The sequence below is a fragment of the Myxocyprinus asiaticus genome, chromosome 2, assembly GCF_019703515.2.
Source record: "Myxocyprinus asiaticus isolate MX2 ecotype Aquarium Trade chromosome 2, UBuf_Myxa_2, whole genome shotgun sequence".
NCBI classification, from domain to species: Eukaryota; Metazoa; Chordata; class Actinopteri; order Cypriniformes; family Catostomidae; genus Myxocyprinus; species Myxocyprinus asiaticus.
The window spans coordinates 49813713-49840785 of NC_059345.1; the positions used below are offsets into that span (position 1 = coordinate 49813713).

At 39.3% G+C, this 27073-nt stretch overlaps 1 protein-coding gene across 2 annotated transcripts; it reads left to right on the plus strand.

Moving 5' to 3' along the window:
• The first annotated feature begins 453 nt into the window (after positions 1-453).
• LOC127451464 (leucine-rich repeat and immunoglobulin-like domain-containing nogo receptor-interacting protein 1-B) lies at positions 454-26616 on the plus strand. 2 transcript variants are annotated; one of them, XM_051716199.1, is made up of 2 exons: positions 454-719; positions 23858-26616. In XM_051716199.1, the coding sequence occupies exons 1-2, from the start codon at positions 708-710 to the stop codon at positions 25712-25714; spliced, it is 1869 nt and encodes a 622-aa protein (XP_051572159.1). In that variant the 5' UTR covers positions 454-707; the 3' UTR covers positions 25715-26616. The 2 variants fall into 2 exon arrangements, with proteins under 2 accessions (XP_051572159.1, XP_051572164.1); XM_051716204.1 differs by having other exon boundaries at positions 23861-26616.
• The last annotated feature ends 457 nt before the right edge of the window (positions 26617-27073 follow it).

The window sequence follows — 27073 nt, forward strand, 5'->3', positions numbered from 1 at the left end:
AATGCTGCATTTTGCATAAAAGCCCGCCATTAATCACTCTGTTCTGGCAGAATGACAGAGAAGGGGAGACAGATACCACAAAGGTGTACTCAAATTTGTCTAACCCCCCCCCCCCCCACTTCCCCCCATGGGTATGACATGCCAGCATCCCTGTGTCCCCTCTCGTATTTCCCACTGCAGTCGGTCTGATGAACGTCAGAATTGAATTTCATTAGGAACACTGTCCCTGTTTTGAGCTTGTGCTGTTTCTCTCTTCACCAATCCTTACCCCACCCCCCCATCCTTATCCCTCTCTGCCTGCCTGTCTTACGCTCTCTCTCCCCTTCGCTTCCTCTGTCTCATCCATCTCTCCATCTCAATGCGCCACAGCTCCTCCCTCCACCTTGCACAGCCTCGACTCCTCCCTCTCCATCTTTCTTCAGTCACTCGCACTCGCGCTCTCGCTCTGCTGGGTATGGCATGTATGTGAGCAGGTGTACTCCTGTTTACATGCATGCCTGCATTTGGGACAGACTCTCATGTATTCCGTGGACTATAGCTGCTTTTCCTTCACACTCTGAGAATTTTCCGGATCTCGCTTTTATGAATTGTGTGCCGTTTTGTTTTTCCTCTCACTCACCTCTTCTGTGCCACCCTGCCACTCTGAACTGATCTGGATCTAAACTGCTTCCTGGCAGGATGGAATTGCCAAATTTAGACTCCACTGCATGACATTTCTGGTAAGAACAGTTTGCATTCAGTGCTAGATAAGCATTTTGAGAACTCTTAAGATGCTGCAAAGGGCTGAAGGGAGATGAGACTGGAATTTTCAGTGAGAAATGTGTCTTAAGATGGAAAGGGCATGCACTCAGGGGAGAAAGATGCTGAATAATGGTTCTGAACTGAGCACAGGACATAGAATTTGAAATGGATGTGGATTGCCGTTGCATAGGGAGGGGGTCATTTACAATAAATGAATATCTGCCAGTGTGAGCATTCATGCATATTTTCACCTGCACCCTGTGTTTATATATATATATATATATATATATATATATATATATATATATATATATATATATATATAAGCATCATTTTCTGCGTATTTTTCTATGGCCGGGGTATAATGCATGTTGTCTATGTTGCAGGCATGAATGTATGCATACACTTTTTGTATGTTTTTCTGGTTGGAAAATAATCTATTGCTTTCAATACCTTTGAATCTTATTTTCTTCCTTTTAAATTCACAGTCCTCATTATAGAGGGTCTCCCTGTTTTAATGCTCTGAACAAACATCTTCCTCCGCTGGTAAAGTGGTGTTTAAATAAATAACAACATTACACTTTATTTCTTAATCTTGGCAGGCTGCCCAAAATACATTAAGGCAGCCTTGGATGCATCAAAGATTCATGCTTTCTCAATGTCCTCATTGTTACATCCTTTACAAATGTCAGATCCATAGGCTCTCATATATATGTGCATTGTCTGTGCACATCCATAAAATACAAGATTCATTTTTTGTTAGCCCCCAGAAATGATCAATGCACATAGCTGATGTCTGAGTAGATTATGCTTTAAATCAAAGACACAGTGCGCTCTGCAAAACTTCCTTCTGCTGTATTTTTTCCCATACTGAACACAGGATTATCCATCAAAATATAATGCATCTGCAATATGCATATAAGCATGTATTGTGTAAGTACACTGGATCATAAAACAACTGCATGGCAACAGTGTCCTAGCCACATTTTGGAGATGCTGTAACTTGCCAGCATAGAAATCCAGGCCAAAACATAGTGCTGTGAGTGATGTAGTCTACTGTATTCAATGAGATAAGTTTTCAAAAAACTTGCAATTGTGTTCACAGACTGTCTACTCATTGAGCAAATTCTCTGTTGGTGGTAATAGCCAATATGATAATGTTGCAGTCTGATAACAAACACCAGATGAAACAAGATAAGGCAGCGCTGTAGGAGAACTACATCACCTCGCTCTTGTGCTGTAGATTAGAGCCTGTGTCTTTCAGCTCTTATTTTTTACAGCTTTTGTGAATTCTACAGCCCGGGCAGAAAAGGGGCCAAATCCCAAAAATCATTAAAATTCAGATCCTTGCCGATTATGACCCCTAAATCCCCCCCACTCCACCTTCCCCGCTCGCTCCCCTATTCATTTGCCCCGCTGTCTCTCCGATACGCTTTTCTAAGCACTCAGTGAGGGCCTGCTTTCAGCAGCGGTGGCATAGATAGACAGATTGGGCATGCATTTGTCCTCATTGTGGTGAAATGCAAGAATCAGACACCATCGGCATAGCGGCTCATTTCTGTCACACAAAATGAGGGACTATTAAAATGGGCTGTACATTGTGGAGAATCCTGAAAGGAATTGCTGTGAGAGGCGGCCGAGTAACATATTAGACAGCACACAGACACTCCAGCCTCCCACAAATGTTTTCAGAAGGTCACACTGCACACTCCCTCATTAAAATTTAATCATAACAGCTTTATGTAAAAAATAGAAAATATGAGACAGGCATGTAGGAGGGGGACAAGGCCCCATTCTGACTTTTTACCTTCCGTTTTGAGAGGGTATGTGCTCGATGTGAATGTAAATTATGTTTACATGTTCGAAGCAATGCCATCAATCATCTCAGAGAAGTTGCCATCGTATCTGATCTGATAATATCATCTGGGATGCTGTTGATGGGTGCGTTTGCACCTTATGAAAGCAGGGAGGAAAATATCATTGATTTTATCAGGCAGAGTAATAAAATTACTAGCCTTGGATGGAGTGCTGGTCAGAGGAACAATGCTTGCATAATTTAGGAAGCTTGAGAGTGATTATCCCGTGGCTAATTTCGTGAGATAAGCTCATTCCTAATAGAAGCATTGATAAAGAACTCCAAGGAACTCGGCTTGAGCTATATTGCTTTTGGGATTACGGTCGTCCTATATTCTCTCCACATTTTCTCTTTCCTTTTGTTTCAATTAAACCCAAAACAAAGGGCCCTGTGTTTAAAAGAGGGAGAGTAGTTGGAGTAATTACCAGCTTTGCCTGCTGGTAGCAGTGAATTTAAAGTGAATCTCGAGAGCTTTAATGAGGAAAGAAAAACACTTTATGGAATTATTATTAACCATTGCTAGAAAGCTAAAGGGAGGACTGATGTGGAACTGGGCCCAATTAGACTATGCACTATGAGAAGGAACCTGTCAGCGGCTGCAGCTTTGCAAATTTATCCAGACTATGGGCTGAAATAACTTATAATGTATCAGCGGGTTGATAGGTAGGCACTTATTCGATGGTGCTTACAAGGAATGGATGCGTTTCATTGTGAAGAATAAAAGAGTACTGTGAGACATTACAGAAGTGCATCTGTTCCATTCCCACCCCTTGATGGATGCTTATTTAAACTGCAACCATCACATATTGCTCCACAGGCAGTTAGTCAGAAGACCAATATTCGTTTGACAGGTCGTAACTAATTTCGTAAAACATTCATCTCATTTTCTCGATTTACGATAGCATGAAACTTCCAGGCTACCAATCGGCATAAGAAGCATGTTGCTCTAGGTCTGAACCTTCTTTTTGATGGAATTGTTTGGTTTCTCTTTACGCTGTCAGAGTACAAACATGGCAAACTATGAGAAAAAAGATAAGGAGGAATGTGTAGATCAAGCAAACTACCATACACACTAGAGTCATGTTTCAATATGCTGCACACAATTCCAGATAGTAAATATATAATATTCCTCTCCACGCACAAACCTAGTTTTGGCAGTTAAGTCATACCTTTTGTTTAGACGGTGAAAATTTTATCGCAGTGCTTGACATTTTCATTGCGATATCCTTGAGTTTTTGGTGTTTCAACATCAGGGTTCATGTTAGTTTTTCCTTTGGTGGAATGTAGCTTTCCAAACCTTGGGCTTTGATCTAAATCTTACTGTCATCAAAAAACCCAAAACAAAGATCAAAAGAAGGAAGTCAAATGGAAGCAAACAGTTGGAAGATACGTCTCTGCTTTGAATGCTGCATCCGTAGGCTTAAAACCCATGCTGATTTGGTATACAAAGTTGTTTGTGTGAGGTAGGAAGAAGACAAATGTATGGGGCAAGTAGGGCTGATTATTGATTTGGCTCAGGTCCTCTCTGATTAACTGCTGTTGTAAATACCGATAAAGACACCTGCTTATGTTGTGATGAATGGTAGCAACTTGATTTGATACTTTCAACTCTGGCAACTCTACCACTTTTTGAATTACCTATCATGGAGATATAAATGGAGAAAAAAAATTTGTTGGTATCTCACTCTCATTCAGCTTTTAATTATATATGCTAATCAATTTTGTTATAGGATACAAATGCAAGTATACATGTGCTAATACAAAAGAATGAAGACCAAAGGACCCTCAATCCCTTTCTCAAAGACTGCATAATTATTCTGTAGAATTAAATTTAAGACTCCAGTCGTGACCATGTTTTCATAAATGCATAAATAAACCAATGGGGTACATGTGAATTTGACATAAACACAGAATGAGGAGAGAGTGAATGGGGTCACCAGTGCTATTTCACAACTAGAATGCTGCATGAGACAACCAGTTTAGTAGATAACTATTATTTATTCACCAGGAATTATTATAGACCTATAAACCATTGATTGCAGGTAATTTTCTGAAATGTGTACAATGTGATCAGAGCTGCAAAGGAAAGTGAAGGAGAAAAGGAGATAGACACAGACAGAGAGTAAGGGATTATGAATAAACAGATTGGAAGAATGAAGAAGATTAACTCCCTCAGGCCAGTATAGCCAATTAGTTGCACCACATATTGCACTCTATATTGTCTATACTTTCAACTCACATTCGTTTTCTAATAGATTGTTGTAATATAAGAAAAAAATATGCTTAACTATCATTTATCAGTGCAAAGTAATCATTATTTAATGAAAAGAATGTAAAAAGCATTTTGTAATTGTGATTCCAAATTGTTTCCGCTTTTGGCTCACAATAGACCTTCATCAAAATTAAGAACAGTTCCCCTATGTAGGAACTCGAGCTGCGTAATCGCATTGGGACATGCCCTGAGTGTAACGTGGTCTGAAGCCCTTCAATTTATTGGCTGGTGTTGCTTAAGCAATGCCCCTAGGGAGCTACGTCACGGGCTCAATAAAAGCGCTTGCTTTGGTGCCATCGAGTCAGATTTTCTATTCTTAAGGAGGCCCTATTATGCTTTTTGGGATTTTACCTTTCCTTTAGTGTGTATTATAGCTGTTTGTGCATGTAAAATGTCTGCAAAGTTACAAAGCACAAAGTCAATGCAAAAGGGAGTTATTCTCTCCCACATACAACACTGCTCAAGAACTACAAGAAACAGCTGGATTGTAGTCCAGCCATTTCTTCCATAAAGTATCCACATGTAACACATTTGCATAATGGCTGCCTAAGGGCTACTTTGGCCCGCCCTCAAACAAACGTAGTTATAGCCGAGGCCAGGATGAGTTGGGTTAGTGTTGTCGCCATGTCGAGAAGACACTGTTTTCTTCACTGCAAAAGCAAAAGCTCTTTTTTTGGACTTCCAAAGGCAGACGAATTGAAGAATCAGTGGTTAAAATGTATTTTAATTATTTAGCAGTACAACCACAAACAATGCCGGATTTTCAAGACAGTTACTCCTGAAAGTTGGTGCAGTTCCCACTTTGTTGGGACAATCTAGTGCTTCAGGATCACAACTTGTAAGTATGCTTGATTATTTGTGGATTTATCTGCTACCGAGAGTTCAAATGCGGAGTCTTGTGTTGTAGCTACGGTGTACACCCAGTGCACAGCTGTAGGCCTATGCTAACTAATGTTATTGTGTTGAAATAGTTTTGCTAATCAGCTGCGGGTCCACTTTTACCTATAATTGTGTAGAATTATGTAGATTGTTTGTCGTTACTATCATGAATAGTGATCAAGTGTGGAGATTATTTTTACAAACGGTCATTTTACATCTGCAATACATGGTAGTGCTCAGCTAACTTGCTATGTAATGTTATTGTTTTGGTAAGGGTTTACTATTCAGTGCGGGCTTTTACCTAAAACTGTGTAACAAAGTGGTCGATCTCAAGAGTCTTATATAATTATAGAATTACAAGCTGTAATGTTATAGCCGCTATCCTCGGTAATCCATTGCTAAATTGCTCACTAACTCTCTAATACCCCTGGTAATGTCCAACCGGAGGTAAGCCTCTGTTCTCCATTCATATCTCGGGTGAAAAAAGTTTGGCTACACCCATTCCAGCAAAAGATGACTAACTTAGATGCACTATGTGTCTTTTACTTGAAGCTTTGTTAGGTTCACAATAATCAATAGTGTACTTGTAAGAAAGCTACAAAAGTAAAACTTACCACTATGAAACGTCCTGCTCAAGTCATGCTTGCGAAGGAGGTTCGGGTCAATCAGCTTGTTCTTCCAAACTTTTATTATCGGTTTTTGGTACAGCAAAAACCGACGCCACTGTTACCATAATTACAATAGTGTTTACAGCTGCTCAGGAAGCCTGTAACTCGGTTATGGTAAGGGGCGTTACATTTCCGACACACGCTCTACGCGGTTGTCCAATCACAACAGACTAGGCCAGCTGACCAATCAGAGCAGACTGGGCTTTTCGGAAATGGGGACTTCAGAGCATTTAAGCCAGAGGATGAAAATAGGTTTAGCAGAAATGTACAGTTAAAGCATGTAAACCTATTCTAGTAGACCCCCAAAATAAAATTATGAACCTATAAATTAGCATAATATGGTCTCTTTAAGTGCTCGTCTGGCCCATGTTGTACCAACGACTCAACATCGAAGTGAGGATCATTATTATTCTCCATTTTGTGTGGCAACACAGGATGGAATTTAAGAAGCGACTTGCGTCGTTTTATACAGCATAATTTCAGAGCAATTTGAATGTGTTTTTTTCCAGACATTATAAGGGTCCAACGGGGACAGCGGCGCTGTTTGAGGCTCACAATTTCTCACCACGAGGCGTTATCCCTACTTGTTCAAGTTCCACGGCCTCCAGATTGGAGCTCCGTGTGCGGGGGCAGTTTGGGTTTTTCGGCTTGTCTCTGAGAAGATTGGAGTGCGAACAGACATCGGATTGTTCCTCGTGTTTCTCGCCCTCCCCTTTAGCTAAAGCGTGAGTCTCGTCAGACATGCTCTGAGGCCTAGCTCAGTGGCCATTTTCTGACAAACAAGCGTGCAAAAGAGTTACCATGCATGTCTTGAGCCGTCGCTATAAATTTTTTTAAAAAAAAGCTGTATGAGAGAATTCGTGAAGGTAGGGAAACAAATTGGCCTCTTTGTCCCTATTGTCTTTTTCTGTGACGTTCTGGGAGAATGCACATGAATAATACAATGGAGGAGCGGCCTCTGCCTTTTTCTCTCCCCTCCCCAAAAAAAATTTCTTCCCGAATTCAGCCTCTGTCTCCATGACCAAGGGATTCGAGACATGCATAACAGAATTCGATGTTCATCGAGCACAAGTGTACACAAAACATGCAGTGAACATAAGCACCACACGTTGTCCCCCCATAAAGAATGCCAGGGCCATTGTAGCGAACCAGTTTTCTGAAATAAACGCCCCCCCCCAATGTTCATACCCGTTCAAATACTAGGGAAAAAGTATTCTGTCAGTGTCCTTGAAGTAGATACATTCAGGGCGCTCATCATTTATGCCTAAATATCAAATTACCTTCAACCAGCCACAGAATTGGAGGAGCGAAGGCTTACCTCCACTGTGCCACTGTTTCTGGGGCAGTCACCAAAAGTAAGCCAAGCGCGCCATCTAGTGGTTACTGGTTGCACTGCAGGCCAGCGCCATGCATTAATCCCTCTGTCTGCCCGTCTGTTGGCTTGGCAGCAGCTGTAGGGCTTTTCAAACTGGGTACTTAAAGCATGGTTATGTAATTCAATTCAGGCGGGCTCCGTCGGTGTTCAATGGGGTTGTTCCGACAGACGTTTCTGTTCGGGAAGCCCCATGTTTGATTAGGGAATTTCATTCTTTCTTAGAAAAAGGGGCAAAAGAGGAGATTCCCCCTTCTTAGAGAGAATGCGGCTTTTACAGCCATTATTTTCTGGTCCCGATAAAAGACGGTGGCTTGCGTCCCATTCTGGATTTTGAGAAGTTTGAATTTCGCTCTAATGAAATGTCAATTCAGAATGCTGACACAGAAACAAATAATGTCACAAGTGCAGCCGGGGGACTGGTTTGTGACAACAGATTTGAAGGACGCTTATTTCCATATTCAGAATGTGCCGAAGCACAGGTGATTCCTCAGATTCGCTTTCAGGGGCAAATGTATCAATTTTGCATCCTTCCATTCGGTCTTGCACTGGCACCACACACTTTCACAAAATGCATGGATGCAGCTTTGACATCCTTGAGGCTTCAAGGCATCCGCATATTTAATTATCTCGACGAATGATTGCCATTTGCCCACTCGGAGCCTTTGACTGCCCAACATCGAGATGTCATTCCCATTCATTTGATCTAGGGCTGTGTGTAACCTAGACAAGAGTGTCCTGTTGCCAGTTGCAGTTTCTAGGGGTGGAGCTGGATTCGCATGCGATGCAGGTGCATCTGTCTCCAGTTCACATTCTGTCATTTTGCCAGTGTCTAGCGATGTTCAGAGTGGGACGTATTCTCCCTGTGAGAACATTTCACAGGCTTTTGGGGTTCATGATCACGGCTTCCGCTGTCATTCCCCTGGGCATGTTGCATGCAAGACCTTTTCAGTGCTGAATGAACTCCACAAAGGGACTTCAACCACTGATGCATGTGTTCCGTCTCTTCAAAGTAATGCGTGGGTGCTACTGAAATCTGTTACCATGGAAACGGACCCGCCTTTTGATGCCAGGCGTTCCATTTGGACAGGTTTACAAATTTATAACGACAGACGTCTTCTCCACGGGTTAGGGCGCTGTATACAAGGGTCATCCAGCCTACAGGGTTTGGACGGGCCAGCAGCTATATTGGCACATAAACTGTCTGGAGATGTTCACAGTGCCTCTAGCATAAAACAAATTCCTCCCAGAAATTCAGGGCGTGCCATGTCCTCATCTGGTCAGACAATACATGTCCAACATCAATCACCTGTAGCAGCTGAGCATGTGCTTATCAATGGAGTCTCTGTCGGTAGACATTCTCTTGTCTCTTGTGTTATGCGCCAGATATGCAGGCTTAGACCTTTTCGTCCCGTCTGCGTTCCCTTATGGGATTTATCTGTTGTTTTAGAGGCACTCTTGGGTGCTCTGTTTGATCCCTTGGCAACAGTCGCTGATAAGTTTCTGACTTTTAAAACTGCCCTGCTAGTAACATTGGCATCGTTAAAAAGGGTTGTTGATACCTTGTCGATCAATCCCTTATGTATGGATTTTGCACCAGGGTGTTTTGCACAAAGTTTACCTTTGCCTTTGAGTATTCAAGCCCATTCTACGAGGAGCATGGCATCCTCATGGGCTTTGGCTAGAGGTGCATCCTTGGAGGACATTTGTAAGGTGGCAGGGTGGTCCTCTCCACATACATTTGTTAGATTTTATAATCTGGATGAGGGTTTGACTCCTACTTCCCAGGTTCTCTCTGTTGGAACTGGAGCAAACTCATAATTTTCTCTGTTTTATTCAGATGCTTTTGCTTGCATGTGCACCGCTATATGCTTGCCACATGGGCGTAGACAGTTGGCAGCTACTTTTCGCATGCCATGAATGTATATCATTCCCAATGTGAATACGCAGCTCGAGTTCCTATGAAGGGGAATGTCTCGGTTACATGAAACGTAACCCTGATTCCGTGAGTGGGAACAAGATGTTGCGTAAGCTTGCCATACTCTCTAGCAGCTGCATAGGCTCCTGCCTTCCTGCAGAAAATCTGACTCGATGGCGCCAAAGTGAGCGCTTTTATGGAGCCCGTGATGAACTAGGGGCTTTGCTTAAGTGCCACCAGCCAATAAATTAGCGTGATTGTACAAGGGCTTCAGACCACGTGACATTCAGGGCGTGTCCCAATGCAATTATGCAGCATCTCGTTCCCACTCCAGGGTTAGGGAACCAGGGTTATGTTTCACGTAACGAGACATTTTCATTATTTCTCTGCTTCTTCATCCTAAATTCATGCTTATGCATTTGTAGCAGTTAGAAATGTAATTAATATGTGATCATTATTATCTTGAACTTGAATTAAAATGTATAAAGCCTGTAGAATTTTTTTTTTATAAGACAGCACCCTGAGTCACAACATTTAATATGTTTTCACAAGCTATGATACAATTTACATTACTACTTTTTCCTCTAAAAATATCAAAATAATGAATCATCATACGATTAACAAGCTTGACTTCTGTGGTATAATGTTTTAATAGAAAGAAAAAAAATTGTGCTGTTTACTGTATATGTTTTCCACCAAGTGTAACTCTCTATAAATGGGTTATTAATTACTATGTAGAACATGTTGTTTCATGATTGGTCTTACCTACAGTACACTGGAAATTAAATCCTTTATTATAGCATTCACGAGCCTGAGAGGAGTGTGTTTAATGCTTTAGACTCATTAATCAGTCTGCATTAAATAACTTTAATGTAACATCACCATATACACAAGTGAAATAGTAGCTGAAAGTTTCGGGTTCATGCTACACAACAATGCAGAGGTGTATTGACAAATATCAGATCACATACACAATATACAATACAATATACACATTAAGCACATAATACACAATATGCAACTTCACAAGTAATTTATGAAGTGAGAACACAGTGCCAAATGGAATACACAATATATTTAAACACTAAAATACAATACACTACTCACTACAAATGTATGTGTATAAGTGTAGGAAAGAGAAACCGATAAAATGAAAGATTGACTTAGTTGAAGGAACAGTTCACCCAAAAATGACAATTCTTGTGATGCACAGAAATGAAAATTCTTGGACGTAATAGAAACTGAAAATTCTGGACACATACAGTATATATCATTTTATTATATTTATCTATTTAAATACACACATAACTACCATAACTTTAGGCTTGAACAACTAATATATTGTATATTTTTAAAAATATTGCACAAACTGACTTTTGCCTAATATAAGCACATCTTTACCCTACAAAGAATACACAACAATGGACAAATGCATATTTTCCTATTCTAATATTTTTCCTTGTATATCTGTCTATCATTCATGTTGTCATTATTGCCATGAGAGGGGGAAAATGGACTGGGTTTGTAACAGTAGTTGCTTTCACATAAGCAGCCTTTTCCAAACATTTTACTGCAATTTTCCATTTAGAGGTCATGTGTGAACAAGAAAATACCAGTAAATCAGCTCTTGCATTTTTCATGAGAAGTTGTGATATTACCTGAAATGTTCCATTTTGATGTGATGTGTGAACAGAGCCGTAAGATTAAGGTTTTGAGCACATATGTGTCACATATTCCCTGTTTTTCGTCTTGACATTTATGTTGAAATTCTAGTTTAGTTCCCTGTTCCTGTTAGTTTTGTAGTCCTTTGTAGTTTCTTTTCATGATTGGTTTTCCCCGATTGTTTCCCCAGGTGTTCCTCGTTCCCTTGTTTTCCCTTGTGTATTTAATCCCTTGTTTTCCCCTGGTTTCTTTGTCAGTCTTCATCTGTATTATGCTGTGCTTTGTTCCCTGTGTTTTGTTTCATTATGTTCTGAGTTACCTGGTTTACCTTTATTTTGCTGCATTTACATCCTCATTCCTCTCCTGTCTCCTCACAATATGAGATCAAGACACACTGATGTAAGAAGACTGCTTTGGGTCAATCACAAAGTTCTGACGGAGATGACACAATTACTTGGGAGTCAAAAATTTCGTCAAATTGGATAGATCAGAAATTAACCCATCTAGTTGCGGGACATCAAACATGTTTCATATTTTAGAGCCGATAATAGAGGAAATCTTGTAGTGTATGATGTGTCATGACTCATACAGTGTCAAAGTCATATGGTGAGCAGCCAATGGAAATCGAGCAAGCGGGGCAATGAAATGGGAACACGATGAAATAGATGCGAACAAGCTCTCAAAGTGAATCTAAACTTTTAACGCCACACCTCCTACTCACGTCACAGTCTCTGTCTTTCTACCCAAGACTGCACCCAAATGTGTTTGGCCCGTTTCTTTCAGGACTCAGAGCAGAGTAGCACCAATAACAATGGCAGTCAGTCTGAATCCTCACCTTACCAGTTGTAAAAACTTTAAACTTTGATACATTAAGTTTTATCCATGAATTTAGTCAGTATCTGAAATTGGATCTTCTCGATTGTTTAGGGCACCAACCAAGATGTAAGAATATAAACACTTTTGTGTTGTAAAAGGACTATTACATTGACAGACCCAAAATAAATCTGTTCTTGATGACATAATGCATCACTTTGGTGGTCTCTGCTGTCCAGGTTACTGGTGATAGATATTTTATATAAAAAAGCAAGTGTGCACATCATTCTGGTGGTGCACCACAAATAGTGGGTGGGGGTGGAGGGCTCTGGAAATCTCCAAGCCAATTTAACAGGTTTCATGTGTGAAAGTGGCTAGTGTCACTCACAGATCCAGTTTCAGATGAAAAGTGCCTCATACTCAAATTCTTCTGAAGGCACTGAAAAAAATAAAATAAAACTGGAGTGGGGTTTACTAAAAAAATCTAGGAAACAATTTCCATGCAGAAATTGCTAATAAATTTAACATACCATATTTTCAAGTATTGGCTACACACAATTCTTGGTGGCTTTAATTAGACATTCTCAAGTAAAGTTTACATTGCAATACTCTGTTTCAAATAAATTCTGTTTGTGCATTTTACTCAAGCAGTGTATAACTGAATTAAGCCATGCTTTTTTTAATGTATTTAGTCATGTACCACATTACACAGGGAAGCTCAATGCATGCTATGTAGTCTATTAGACAACATCATGCAAGCGCATTAATTATTCAAGCCCAGTGCATGCTGGGAGCACCAGCTTCGAAAAGTTAATCAAAATTTGCTTATTAAATTTACTTGTGAAATATACTCAAATTAACATATAAACATGACAAGGTTTTTTACTTTAGGACTGATACATGATGACACATTGTGAATATAACAAACAATCATAAAGACTATTTACTTAGAGGATTCATTTTTACATGTTTGAATTGAGTACAAATGTAGAATTTCCTTAATCTTTTCAACTTCAAGCTTTAACTTATTCAATATAAAAAAGTTCAAAATCTTTTCTGCTAAATTTTCTTCACCACAAAATATATTTTTTCAGTGTACAATATGTTTTGGTGAGAAACATCCAGAAATGCAAGTAATTTTTCTGTCAAAATCTTTACGTCCTTTGCACGTTTATGAGAGCATGAGAAAAGCTTGCTCACAGTGAGACCCTTGAGTTGTCTTTGATGATAAACAATGCAAGTTTTTGCGTGAACACGCAAAATATTGATTAAATCATCTCCTATTGTGTTCCGCATAAGAAATAAAGTCATACAGGTTTGGAAAGACATGAGAACAAATTCTGACAGAATTCAGACATGAAAAGTGTAATGTCTTAGGAAATGTTTGTTTAATATTTAAATACAAATACTTCATTTAATGTATGTCTCATTATTTATGTCACTCGTGCAACAGAACTATGGGTTTGACCTTAAAAACACAAATAAACAGTGATGTAGGAATGTGCAAGTGGGTCACTCTCCTGCTTTGCTTATTTGTCTTGCTTGGTCCAGCCGAGGCTCAACGGCAAGGTCAGGAGTAAGATGGTGAGCAGGGAGTGAAAATAAGGAGACTGTGTAGATGGTACAACGTGATATTTTTTCAAGGTTATCACTAGGGTGAAAGAGAGGTGAGAGAGTGGGAGAGAAAGAAGAAAGATGGACCTTTGGGTTGAATTACATTTGTACATGAGTGGGAGAGACAGAATATCATCCCGTGGGCACTCAAAACACATGAGCAGTGTAACATGAAAATATGAAATCAATTTAACGGATAGTCATCCTCTGCGGTCTCAGATGACAATGAATTTTGATATCGCCGTGACGGCTGTGTTTGGTTTTGTCTGTGTGTAATTTACTCAGAACAAAGCATCCTTGAAAAAACAATGCTTTGTAGACAAAGTTTAATCCTCATACTTGTTTAAGTGCTTCAACCTTAAACATTTATTTTCTCAGTTAGTTATTGAGGGTCTCTAGCTTAAACAGATAAATAGCTCGGTTTTCCAACGTTGGAGGCAGAATTGATTTTGCCCTCCAGCTTGACAGATGGCCCTGAAAGTAACAAATAGGGAAGAAGAGGACAAATCTTTGAAGCGCAACACTTATTAACTTCATGAGTGCTGGAAAGGTGCAGTAATCTAAAAGAGATCTAGTTCTCCATTAGCAGAGGAAAGGAAGCATCAGGCTGCTTGTGAAAAAAAAAAAAAAGCCTTGCTAATTCCTCCCACCAACAGATAATTGAAAAGCAAGACTGCATACCCTTCATGTATGAACTTCAACTTGATATAGACCTGTCAATTAACTGGCTTGTATTTCACTGAAATTGACTGATCAACAGTTTTTTGAATTGCTTTGGCATGCATGGAACGTTCCAACCCATGCAACCGAATATGAAAGCTAAATCAGTTATACAGTACTTCAGAATATTGAGTTACGATGAACGTTGCAATATGGCAAAATAGGACATCATGTATGAGGATGGAGAATACTGAGGGTCCCTCTCTCAAAGGAGCACTTGTGGTTGACACTTTATTTCTTTCCTTTAAGCCAGCGGGCAGACCTGAATGGGTATGACCTTCCCATGCTATTGAAAGAACAGAACAGAGAGGAAAATGTAATTTCCAAAATCTTAGGAAAGCAAGCTGCTTTAAACAGCACGCAGCCTGTCATGTGACTGCGAAGCTGTTGCGATGCTTGGCGTGAATGTTAGATAGTAATTATTAAACAAAGAGAATGCTTAGTGCTGTTCTAAAAAGAGAATGTATGCTCTATTGATGTTGATGTATGCTTAATCTATCATGCTCACAGCAAATTCACCAGTGTTAAAATTCCAGTGTTAAGCCATTTCAGAGTAAAATGTTAAGATTCTAATGTTAGATTTTGTAAGATTAACATTATTTGGTGTTAGAAGCTGGTATTGTGGGTGTAAAATCACAGAGTTACACGTATATAACACCTGCCAGTGTTATTTTCAACCTCTGGATATTTGGGCAGTGATGCTCGCTGAGGAATTTTCCAGACGCCATTTTCCCTTGCTTCGCAGAGAGCAGCAACTGGTGAGTAGAGCAACTTAAAAGTTTGCATGTCTTTACATTTTTTTTTATCGAAATGTGTTATTCTCTGCGTGTTAGTTTAATTTTTTTCAGATTCTGCAACAAATTTACATTTAATCAGATTATTCGTCGACATCGTCGTTGGCTACCTAGAAGGCCTGAACTATCCGAAGAGAGTAAATAAATTATTATAAAATAGTGTGTATTAAAGAGATCTTTAACGTCTGTGGGTATATTATTTAGCCATTTTTCTCATTAAGTCAACAACTGTCATGGCAGAGCAGCAATTTGAGGAGAGTCTTGCTGAACGAGTTCGATTATACAAACATATTTACAACCCCTCGTCCAATCGCCATTCGAATAAAACAGCGATTGAAAATGCTTGGCAGGAAATTGCAGCTTCCCTAAATTCTGATAATGACACTGTAAAGAGAAAATGGAAACAACTACAGGACCGATTTTTCTGAGCCAGGAAGAAATGGAAAGGCATCCGCAGCGGAGCTGCTGCAACTAGCTATGGATATCCAGTCATTTTGGACATTCTGGGATGGCTTTTTGACTTTGTGTTTGTGTGAACACCAGACCACAGAGTCAAATTTTCATGATTTGGTTTCGTGGCGCCTAAAAGGTTTGTAACCGGCAGAGCAACGCAAGAGTGCATGTAAAGTATGTACAACGGGACCACATATAGGCTATGCGTTGGCCAAGCACTCGTGTCTGCGTACTTGCGTGAAGTATGTTTCGGCCTTTAGAATCAGGTCAACACTACTATTTATTATTTAATGTTGCCAACTGTCTAGTATTATCCAGCAAGTCTCGTATCTTGGCATAAATGAGCGCACTTTGTTCCCTGTCTACACCGAATGCGAACATCACATCAAAAGCAGATAGATCCCAGAATAATCAATGAAACTGTGAGAGTAAACAGATGCCACACTCCTATTTGCACTGCACGTGCTGTCGCTACTAGTGTTCGCTTCGACGCGTCCAGTGTAGACAGCCTCAAGCTGCTGCGTCGTGTCAATGGACACGCGCGCCTGGTGTAGCGAGAAAGTGTATTGAAGCAGCTTCAAAAGTCTCAGCTTTTTGAACCCTGTCGAATGCTGAAATGTTGAAGGGAGACCTCCTCACCATTGGCAACCCTTATTATTTTTATTATTCATTAAGTTGAATGTATTTAACAGCTGCTGATTGTGACCATGATAATGGTGTTGATAAGTTCCATTTTTAAGATTTTCCATCTTAAAAATGGAACTTAGATACCAATCAATTAGAGGTTTGTTTTTATTTTTAGTCTTTAGGATGGCCACAAGGATTCCAAAGTAGAAAGTGATCCCATTGGTAAGTACGGATGAAATCAAATTAAAGGGACAGTTCACCCAAAAATTAAAATTCTCTCATCATTTATTCACCCTCATGTCATTCCAGATGTATAGTAGGGGTGTAATGGTTTGAATTTCTCATGGTTTGGTTTGTATCACGGTTTAAGGGTCATTGTTTCAGTACGCTTCGATATTTGCTTTATTCAGAAAAAAAAATATTACTGCCAAATCCAAAGAGTAATCTATTTGGTAAACACTTCAACAGGCTTGCCCTTAAATAACAATCATTGTTTTACAACAGTAACCTTAGTTTAACCATGGCATTTGTAGTAAAATCATAGTAACCACAATATAAACATGGTTACTGTCTTGGTTACAATATATAGTAAAATCATGGTTACTATATAAAACTACAGTATTACTGTTATAAAAACATGGTTAATTGTATCAGAACCATGATTTCTGCTCAGGAAACCATGGTGACAGCAATCATGGTTACTACAATATTACTATAGTAAAACCATGGTTAATTTTCATCAGGGTCCTTAACTAAAAAACAAACAAACATGTAATTCTCTAATTACTAAATCAACATTTTAACTTAATACCTGCACTAATATGCTACATGCATCAACATAAAGTGCATTTCAAACTCATCTCAACATATATTCAATATTCGGAAGCTGTACATCACTATAGAAGAAATAACCTTGCTATTAGAATGCATACGAGAAGGGATGTTGTGATAATGCTGCTTGAGTATTTTAATCATACATGGAAATCCCACATGAACACCCCAAGCGCTTGTTTCATGTCTGTCCGAATTAGCACTGAGTGTCTGCTTAAAAATGGAAGGGTGTGTACAGTTTCGGCTCACCTGCGTCTCTTTCCCTGGGTGATGTCGGCGTAAATTATTAATCATGTACCAATTACTATAACGGCATCTTAATGCCATTAATTAAAGCACATTATTGATGCTCGCTATAGATTACAGCTGCGCAAGGAAACAGGAAGAACTTCCATGCGCATTTTAAATAAACCCTCATGTGCATTATTGTCATATATTACCAGTATGCGGCACTCGTGTCGAGTGATGTCTGCATACAGTGCCTGTTTTGTAAACATCTTTTGACCATCGCTGTTGTAATTGACTGCAAAAAGAATATGTTCCCAGAAAGGAGAAACGCAGGGGGCTTCTCTATCAGCATCTCGTTTTCTCCACTTGCCATTTTCAACTACACACAACGCGTGCAGAACTGTGATGTCATCAAGTTGACCCATGTGAAAGAGGCAGAGCGTCCATCAACAACAGACCCATTCAGGTGCATTAATGGAGGTTGTAACTGTGCCTGTCTGTTTGACGCTTTGTTTTCTTGACCAAAACATGTGCTCCAGGTGCGTCATTAAACTTGAGGTGAACCAACTGCAGTGCTAATGCTTCCCGAACCATGGGTGGGGAACCGTACAATTAGTTTTTTTATCGAGAAACATTACACCCCTAATGTATATGACATACTTTATTCTGCTGAACACAAACAAATATTTGTAGAATAATTTTTCAGCTCTGTTTGTCCATACAAAAGCCCATAAAGGCAGCATAAAAGTTATGATAGGTGAGAAACAAAATATTAAAGTCCTTTTTTGCAATAAATTCTCCTCCCTGCCCAGTAGGTGGCAATATGCACAAATAATGCAAATCGGCAAAATGCAAGAAGAACATGAAAGTGGAGATTTACAGTCAAAAAGACTATAATATTGACCTGTTTTTTACCCACACCTATCATATTGCTTCTGAAGACATGGATTTAACCACTGAAGTTGTATTAATTACTTTTATGCTGCCTTTATGTGCATTTTGGAGCTTCAAAGTTTTGGTCACCATTCAGTTGCATTGTATGGACCAACAGAGCTGAAATATTGTTCTAAAAATGTCCATTTGTGTTCTGCCAAAGAAAGAAAGTCATACACATCTTAGATGGCATGAGGGTGAGTAAATGATGTAAGGATTCATTAAATAACTGACCAGATATTCATGGCAATGTTTGTAATTTGAATCCCCTTAAAGGTGAATTGCAGTAAAATGTTTTTTATTTTTCTGAATTTACAGATACTCAACCATTCAGCTCCTTTTTGCACAAGGAACAGCTGCCAAACTGCTTAAAAAGTGGCCGACTTTCTATAAAAAAAAAATAAAAAAAAAGAAAATCTTCAGACAATCGGTGACTTCTCTTACGAGTGCTTAAAGGTTTGCTGAAGTTTGCCAGAAACCAATACACTGCTGAATCCTTGGATGAGTGTCCAGGTACAATGGTACTGACCAATTTTAGTGAGTTGAATCAATGTTTAGTTGCTCAATATTTAATACTTCTTAAAATGTAAAAAGATCTGTCTTTCACGGGGTGATTACAATACTTATAGAAATATGAAAAATAACACTGAGTTAAAATTATATAAGATAATGTAACACATTGAATGGTATTTAGCTTTTTCCTGTGTCTTGCAGGAGCCTAGAGGAACACTTTGAGAATCATGAGGGACATCAGCAGCCATACCTTCTTCAGGGACCAGCAAGCAGACAATCAGCAGTTTTTATGTTGTGATGCACAAGGAACTGTTGAATATCATTGTTGGCACTGATTTTGTTGATAAGAAGCCAGTGCTTGGTAAAACTGTTTGCCTATTTACTGAGAAATGAGAGTAACTTTGTTTCACAAATGGAGACTACATTTGTAAAGCACTTTAATGCATTTTATGTTGAAAAATAAGAGTTCAGCTTTTCAATTCTGCCTGGTCCATTGCAGTACTATAAGCCCTTTGAAATTAAGAAATTGTGTGGAACAAATTCACTTTTCTATGTTGTACCAGACATTTGCCTTGGATGAGTCGGTTACTTGTTACCTGATGCAGTCATATACAGTGTGTTTTGAGTGCCCTGTAAAATTGTAACAATAAATGTCTTTTTTCTTTCAGTTTTTGTATCATGGAGTGGTTTGTGGAGTGGGGATGGGTGTAGAGAGCAAATGTAAACTATTATAAGGAATACCTACCATACTATGTATAATCAACACTATTTGAGTGTAAATTTAAAATTTAAAATTGAGCATAAACTACTACTATTCAGTGTTACTTTAACTCTGGTTCAGTGATAAAATAGAAGCTCTTATCAACCTCAATTCAGTGTCCTTATACTCCATACTGGTGTTAAAACTTTACACTCTAGGAGTTTGTCATTTAACACTATTGCAGTTCAACACTTGTCAACACAGTCAACACGTGTTTATTTAACACTTTTCCGGTGGTTTCCATATAAACCACCAGAAAGTGCTGATTTAACGCTGTGGAGCGCTTGTAATGTAAACAATTACACATTAAATTAGGTTTTTATAGGAACTGTAAATTTGTGTCAACAGAGATTGCCTTTTAATGGCAAGGTGATAACTGCTTGTTTGTACCCATTACAGTGGCTCAGCTCAAGGTTCAACTGGCTAGACTGTAAAGGCTGCTGCCTTTTAAATAACTACTGCATATTTCTTAAAATCAATCTGGCTAAAGGAGCACTGTCTCGATGTGTTCCATGCCAGCAACGGCTGGTTAAACTTAATCGCCCTGAGGTAGATATGCCTTTAAAGACACAATTCTCTACATGGAAATTCGTGTGCGGGGGTGTTGACTAATAAGATGAGCTATTGACCATGTGAGTGAGTTCACTATATTGAGAATTACTCAGTCAATGCAATATTCTGGCAGTGTAACAGAGAGAAGCAACGTTTTTTTCTTTCTTCATACATTATTCATGGTCGCATGACAAGCTTTGATTTGTATGTTTACAGAATGGGGGCTTCCTGAGCGATGATTTAATCTTTTAATTGGATAATAAATCCAACACTTTGTTTAGTGGCTTTTCAATTCCCATCAGTTGACCACCAAGGCCAAATTAGTTTTAAAGCATTTGCATACCTTAGCATTTGGGCTAAAAGAAAGGTTAGAGTGATTATGAAGCTTACTGTATAAGTGTGTGTTTATGGATCCGTAATTTATATTAGAAAACCTGCAAAACATTTGCGCTAGATGTTGATTAGGCTTTTTTGTTTTTAGTTCAACTACCATCATTTTCAGTTTGCCCATTGGCAACCATTCACAAATTGAAGGCCAAGAAATCAGCACAAATGTTTACAGTTTGCTTTCTGATCAGTGGTGAAACAGGTACACATTTCTGCCCATAAACTGAGCTATTATTGCCTGTGGGAGTACTATGTGACACCATTACAGTAAACAAAATACAAGTTTTGTTTTTGGATGCAATGGCCATGTTGAATTAGGAAAACTGTGATCATACCATAAAGACCTATTGTAATTGAAAGTGATTTTCTATCTGCTTTTGTTGGTTTGTTTGTTTAAATTAGCCAAGCAAATTTGTATCTTTTAATGGGGAAGCACCTTTGACCTCTATTCTTCTCAGATAAATCCCCCCAATTATAGTTAAAGGAATAGTTTACCAAAAAATCTCCCATAATATTGTTCCAAACTCTTAGGACTTGCTATTTTACTTGGAACACAAAAGGAGATATTAAAGTGAATGGTGACTGAGGCTAAAATTCTTCCTAAAAACTTTTCCTTTTGAGTTCCACAGAAGAAACAAAAAAGGAAAGTAATACTTGTTTGGAACATCTTGATGATGAGTAAATGATGACATAATTTTCAAATTTCTGGTGAACTATCCCTTTAAAAAAAAGGTTAAAGGCGTTTGTTTGGCAGAGACATACAAATTGGACAGAAATTTGCATCGCAGGATATGTCACTCATAATAACAGCTTAAAAAACTGTGTTATGGCTTAAGACACGAATGCCTGCTCAGCCGGGGAGAATCAGTGATAGATTCAGCATGATTAAAACGTCCCGTTCTTGGCAGCTCTGTTTACGTCATGACCTTCACCCTCACACCTCCTCATGCCACATGAGTCGTTTAATCGATGTAGTAATTCTCTCGCAGTATCCTGATCGCTCTCCTGCCCAGCTGTATGCAGATCACACTCGATAGATGAATGAGGGATAAGCACCCTTGACAACAACGGCCCTTTTGATCTAGCTGAGGAGCACTAATATGAAATTGTTATCGTTGGCGCCACTCAACTAATTTCACTTCGGAACTCAAAAGGATCTCACTCATATCCGACACACCTGAAGACACTTGGAGATGGAATTGGCAAAGCTCTGCAGTGGTGCTGCATTAAGCAGATGGCTGCATGTGGGCCTTTTCTTTTACCCCTCTTTTTTGCAGGCAGTTTCGGTTGATCAAAATATTCTGGCTTCAGCTGCTTCACAGTGTTTTGCTTTGCTCACAGAGCACACTCTGCATTTGCTTCGTTTTCAGTGAGGGCATATGAAAAATCATCAAAAGCCATGAGAATAACTGCCCTTGGGATATAATATTGCAGATGTGTAAATACAAGTCGGCTATGTGTGATTTTTCTTTTCATGTGTTGAAATAGACACTATATCTGGTGTGGAACTTAGATAATGTCATAATGCATTTAATTGAAGAAAGGAATTGTTATTCTAGGGTCTTTTCCTGAATTGAAGTCTTCACCTGAATCTATTGAATTTGCATACATGTATTTCAATTCACTGGTGCAAGGAGTATTTCATTTTAGATCACTTTCTCATGCTTTACAAATGGGAGCTACTCGAAGTATGCTTAATCAGTTGTTAAAGCTGGCCTGCCTGCTTAACATGATTTATATTAGACTAGTCCAATTAGCAACCTCATGTCTCATGGAATGCAACTTGAATGTCATTTGAGCAATTTGTGTGTGTGTGTGTGTCTTCAACATGTTCTCACTCCCAAGGCGTCAAAGACTGACGCTTGTGCATGTCAATATTTTACAAGGCTCTTGAAGAGCTCTAAACCTATACCTCCATCTTTTTCATTCTCAAAGAGACTTTGAGTTTGAGGTTGTTCAAATAATTTGGGAAGGCTTGGGACTTTTGCACTGTAAAATACTGGTGAATAAACATAGAACTGGTTTTAATATTCCCTCAGTCTCTCCCTATTTCAGTTCTGCAGTCTTTTACTTTGTGTAATTGCAAGGTTGCATTGTCATTGCAATACTAAGGTGGAATGTATCCTTTTTTATTTTCAGTTCCAAACATTTTTACAGCTTAAATATATAGTTCACTCATATGACATTCTTTCTTATGTGGAACCCCAAAAAGAGTGTCGCCATTCACTTTCATTGCATTTTGTTTTTTCATACTGTGAAAGTGAATGAGGCTAACATTCTGCCTAACACTTGTTTTTGTTTTCCAAGGAAGAAAGTAAGTCATGAAGGTGATTAAATAAAGACAGATTTTTCATTCTTTAGTGAACTGTCCCTTTAAATTACTGAATTTTTTTTTTAGTGGTCAAAGCCATTGGTTAAAGGTGCACTCAGTAAATTTTTGAAGTATTTCGAAGTGACTTATATTGGCTTACAGTGACACCTAGTGGCCTGGAAGCTGCGTCATTCAAACACAGTAGTTTTCATTTACCAATGCCAATGAAGAAATTAACTATGCACAGTAAACTAGGATTAAATTAATCCACTAATGAAAGGGTCCAATAACAGGACAATTACTGAGATTAAGCAAATAGTATTCTGCTGGTCAAGTGATCCTAACATGGCTGCCCCCATGAGGGCACCCCGCCCCATGTAGAATAAAACAGCTTTTATAATGTTACTGATATGACTGAACTCTTCATCTCACATGAGTGGTCGTGATTTGTTGAGTGGTCAACATATGTTTCAATATGACTATTCATTTCTTTAGAAGTAAAATGTTTTGTATTGTCTGCCCTGAATGTAAAAGAAGAAAAAGGCATGTTTTTATATTCGGCTACTTATACCATGTACCCTTTTACATCAAAAGAATGTCTAAAAATGAAATACCCAAGATATACTATATATATATATATATATAATTCAATGGCTGTATTTGTTTATTGCCAGTGATGTTTATTGTGGCTTTTCTTTTCTCATACAATGTTTTCCTTTTTCCATTTTTATGTCTCTGTTATATCATTAATCAAAGCTCTGGGTTGCCTTTACGCAGCATGTTCCAGTGCAGTGGTCAGTTACACTTTTTTCTGCATCAGCATTTTCTCTCAACACCATCTCTTGTATTTTAAGAACAGAAACTTGAAGATTATCTCTCAGTTGTTTTACCTTTTTGTCTTATACGTAGTTTGAATTTTGTCCATATTGTGACCTGCTCTATCTTCTGTCTCAGCAGGTTACTATCAAAATGGTGGCTGGAGAGGCAAGTGGGCACAGCTACCTGGTGGCATGCTGGCAGCCCATTCTAATCCTGATGCTGGGCACCGTGCTATCAGGCTCTGCCACCGGCTGCCCCTCTCGCTGTGACTGCAGTGCCCAAGAGCGCTCGGTCGTGTGCCATCGGCGGAAGCTGATTGCCCTGCCCGAGGGAATCCCCATTGAGACACAGCTGTTAGATCTCAGCAAGAACCGCTTGAAAGCCATCAACCCTGAGGAATTTCTTAACTACCCACACCTGGAAGAGCTACAGCTTAACGAGAACGTTATTTCCAGCATTGAACCAGGGGCCTTCAGCAACCTCCTTGGGTTACGGACACTGGGACTACGCAACAACAAGCTTAAGTTGATTCCTCTGGGTGTTTTCACTGGCCTCAGTAACCTCACTAGATTAGATATCAGTGAGAATAAGATTGTCATTTTGTTGGACCATATGTTTCAAGACCTCTACAACCTAAAGGAGCTGGAAGTGGGGGATAATGACCTGGTGTTTATCTCTCACAGAGCTTTTCATGGCCTCAGCAGCCTAGAGCACCTTACAATGGAAAGATGCAACCTGACCTCTGTGCCAACAGAGGCCTTCAGTCATCTTCACAACTTGCTGACCCTCAGGCTGCGGCACCTCAATGTCAACGTCATTCGAGACTATTCCTTCAGGAGGCTTTATCGACTCAAAGTCTTAGAGATAGCAAATTGGCCTCTTTTGGAAGCCTTGACCCCCAAGTCCCTCCATGGGCTCAACATCACAACCTTGAGTATCACAAACTGCAATCTCACTGCCGTCCCTTATGTGGCCATTCAGCACCTGGTGTACCTTCGCTTTTTCAACCTGTCCTTCAATCAGATTGAGGTTGTGGAGGGCAACAAAATGCACAATTTGCTGAGGCTCCAGGCATTTCACTTAGTAGGGGGCCGGCTTGTCAGCATCGAGCCTTATTCCTTCAGAGGACTCAACTACCTTCGAGTTCTCAATGTATCCAGCAATAGTTTAAGCACTTTAGAGGAGTCTGCCTTTCACTCGGTCGGAAACCTGGAGACATTGGCTCTTCATGACAACCCCTTGGCATGCGACTGTCGTCTTCTCTGGGTCTTTCGCCGCCGATGGAGACTCAATTTCAACCGCCAGCAGCCATCTTGTGAAACACCAGAGTTTTTGCAGGGTAAAGAGTTTAAAGACTTCCCAGATGTTCTCCCGCCCAATTATTTCACCTGTCAAAAATCCAAGATCCGGGATCACAAAGCCGTTCATAAATTTGTGGATGAGGGGACTACTGTTCAGTTCCCTTGCCAAGCAGATGGAGACCCGGCTCCGGTGATTATGTGGCAGTCTCCAAAAAAGCAATTTATCACTACTAAAAGCATTGGCCGACTGTCAGTGTCTCCAGATGGCACCCTGGAAGTTAGATATGCTCAAATACAAGACAATGGCACGTACATGTGCGTTGCCGTCAACGCAGGGGGTAATGACACCCGTTTGGCTCACCTACACGTTCATAGCTATTCTCCCAATTGGCCCCATCAGCCCAATAAGACCTTTGCCTTCATCTCAAACCAGCCCAATGATAGTGGTGCCAATGGGACAGGTGGAACAGATCCATTTCCCTTTGATATGAAGACTCTCATTATTGCTACCACTATGGGGTTTATATCTTTCCTGGGAGTGGTGCTGTTCTGTCTGGTGCTCCTGTTCCTCTGGAGTCGGGGGAAAGGCAATGCCAAGCCAAACATTGAGATTGAGTACGTGCCACGGAAAGTAGATGAAGATAACAGCCCAACTGAGGGGTCTCATAAGATCAGTATGAAGATGATTTAAAAGACTAATCACATGAATAGGTGTTCTTGACAAAAGACTGACCTTGAGGAATGAGGGAATAGTTATCTTTCAACCCCTTATGGAATTGTGAAAAGAACAATATTCCAACAAAAGCCTTTTACATTTTTTTACAGACTGTACAGATCAATCTCACAGGGATTGTGTCTTCAAAGGGAAAGCTGACAGGTAATTTGAGGGTTTCAAATATCTGTGTATTTCTTTGGGTAAGTGTTGAAAAATATAGTCCTGTTGAAATTTGTTGGAAAGCCAAAATCCAGAGGACCAGTATAAATATACTGTACCTGTTCTCTCGTCTCTTTTTCTGTACATAATTATTTAGATGTACATTGGGCAATACAGTGGTTGAATGCACCAGATCAGAGGTCACAGATTGTTCAGCCTACTGTAATGCATGTGCTATATATAGACACATGCAAAGTGTATAGGTCTTATGAAATCACTGTAAATGCCCATTAACAACTCTTTATAAGAGATACATTTGTTTAAAAATGATTTATTGTTTATGCTTGACGATCATTAATATCTCAAATGTCAAGTGTTAATCATTAAATATGGTTTGATTTTCGCATTTTCGATTTTGACACCTTACATAGTATCCTAAGCCAGATGTAGCTTTGAATTTAAAGCCATTTGCTTTGAATGAACATGTGACAAATCTGCTGGACCTGTGGTTGTATTCACACTAAACTACTATCTTGTCTGACAGATCTCCTCAGTTTACAATTTTATTGATTAAGTCATCAAAATATCATTTATTTGCCATGCTGTAATGCATTTTCTATCACTCGACAAGTGAGGTAGGTAAATTGTGTTCTTCAACCCTTCAAACACTTACAGTGCTGATTTTGGGACAATGGATGACTGTAAAACATATTAAAATGACAAGCTTTTATACTTCAATGTCTTTGTTCATTTATTTTGCTCTGTGCTGTGAATTAAATCTTGAAAGCTGGAGAGGTAAGCAGGTAGATTATTGAGAAGCTGCTCTAATATACTGCTAAAATCCTCACTATGCCCCAAACCTGTGTTATTATTCATAATTTTCTGAAAAATGTCTCTTTTCTATAACTATTCAGTTCAGTTTTAGTGGGTTGAATACATAATAAAGCTAATGAGAGTGGCTTTGAAGTGTTAAATCAACCTAGAATTATAGGTTTCATTTCAGACCACATATGCTTGACTGTTAATTGAATTAATTCATAATGCATTATTTTTCAAACTAAAGAAAAAGATGTGATGTAAAAACAGCAAAATTGAAAAAGTCCTTACTGTATGGCATCATTGTATTAACATAACATTGTGTCATTGATGTTACTTCTTTGTTTACCATCGTCTCAC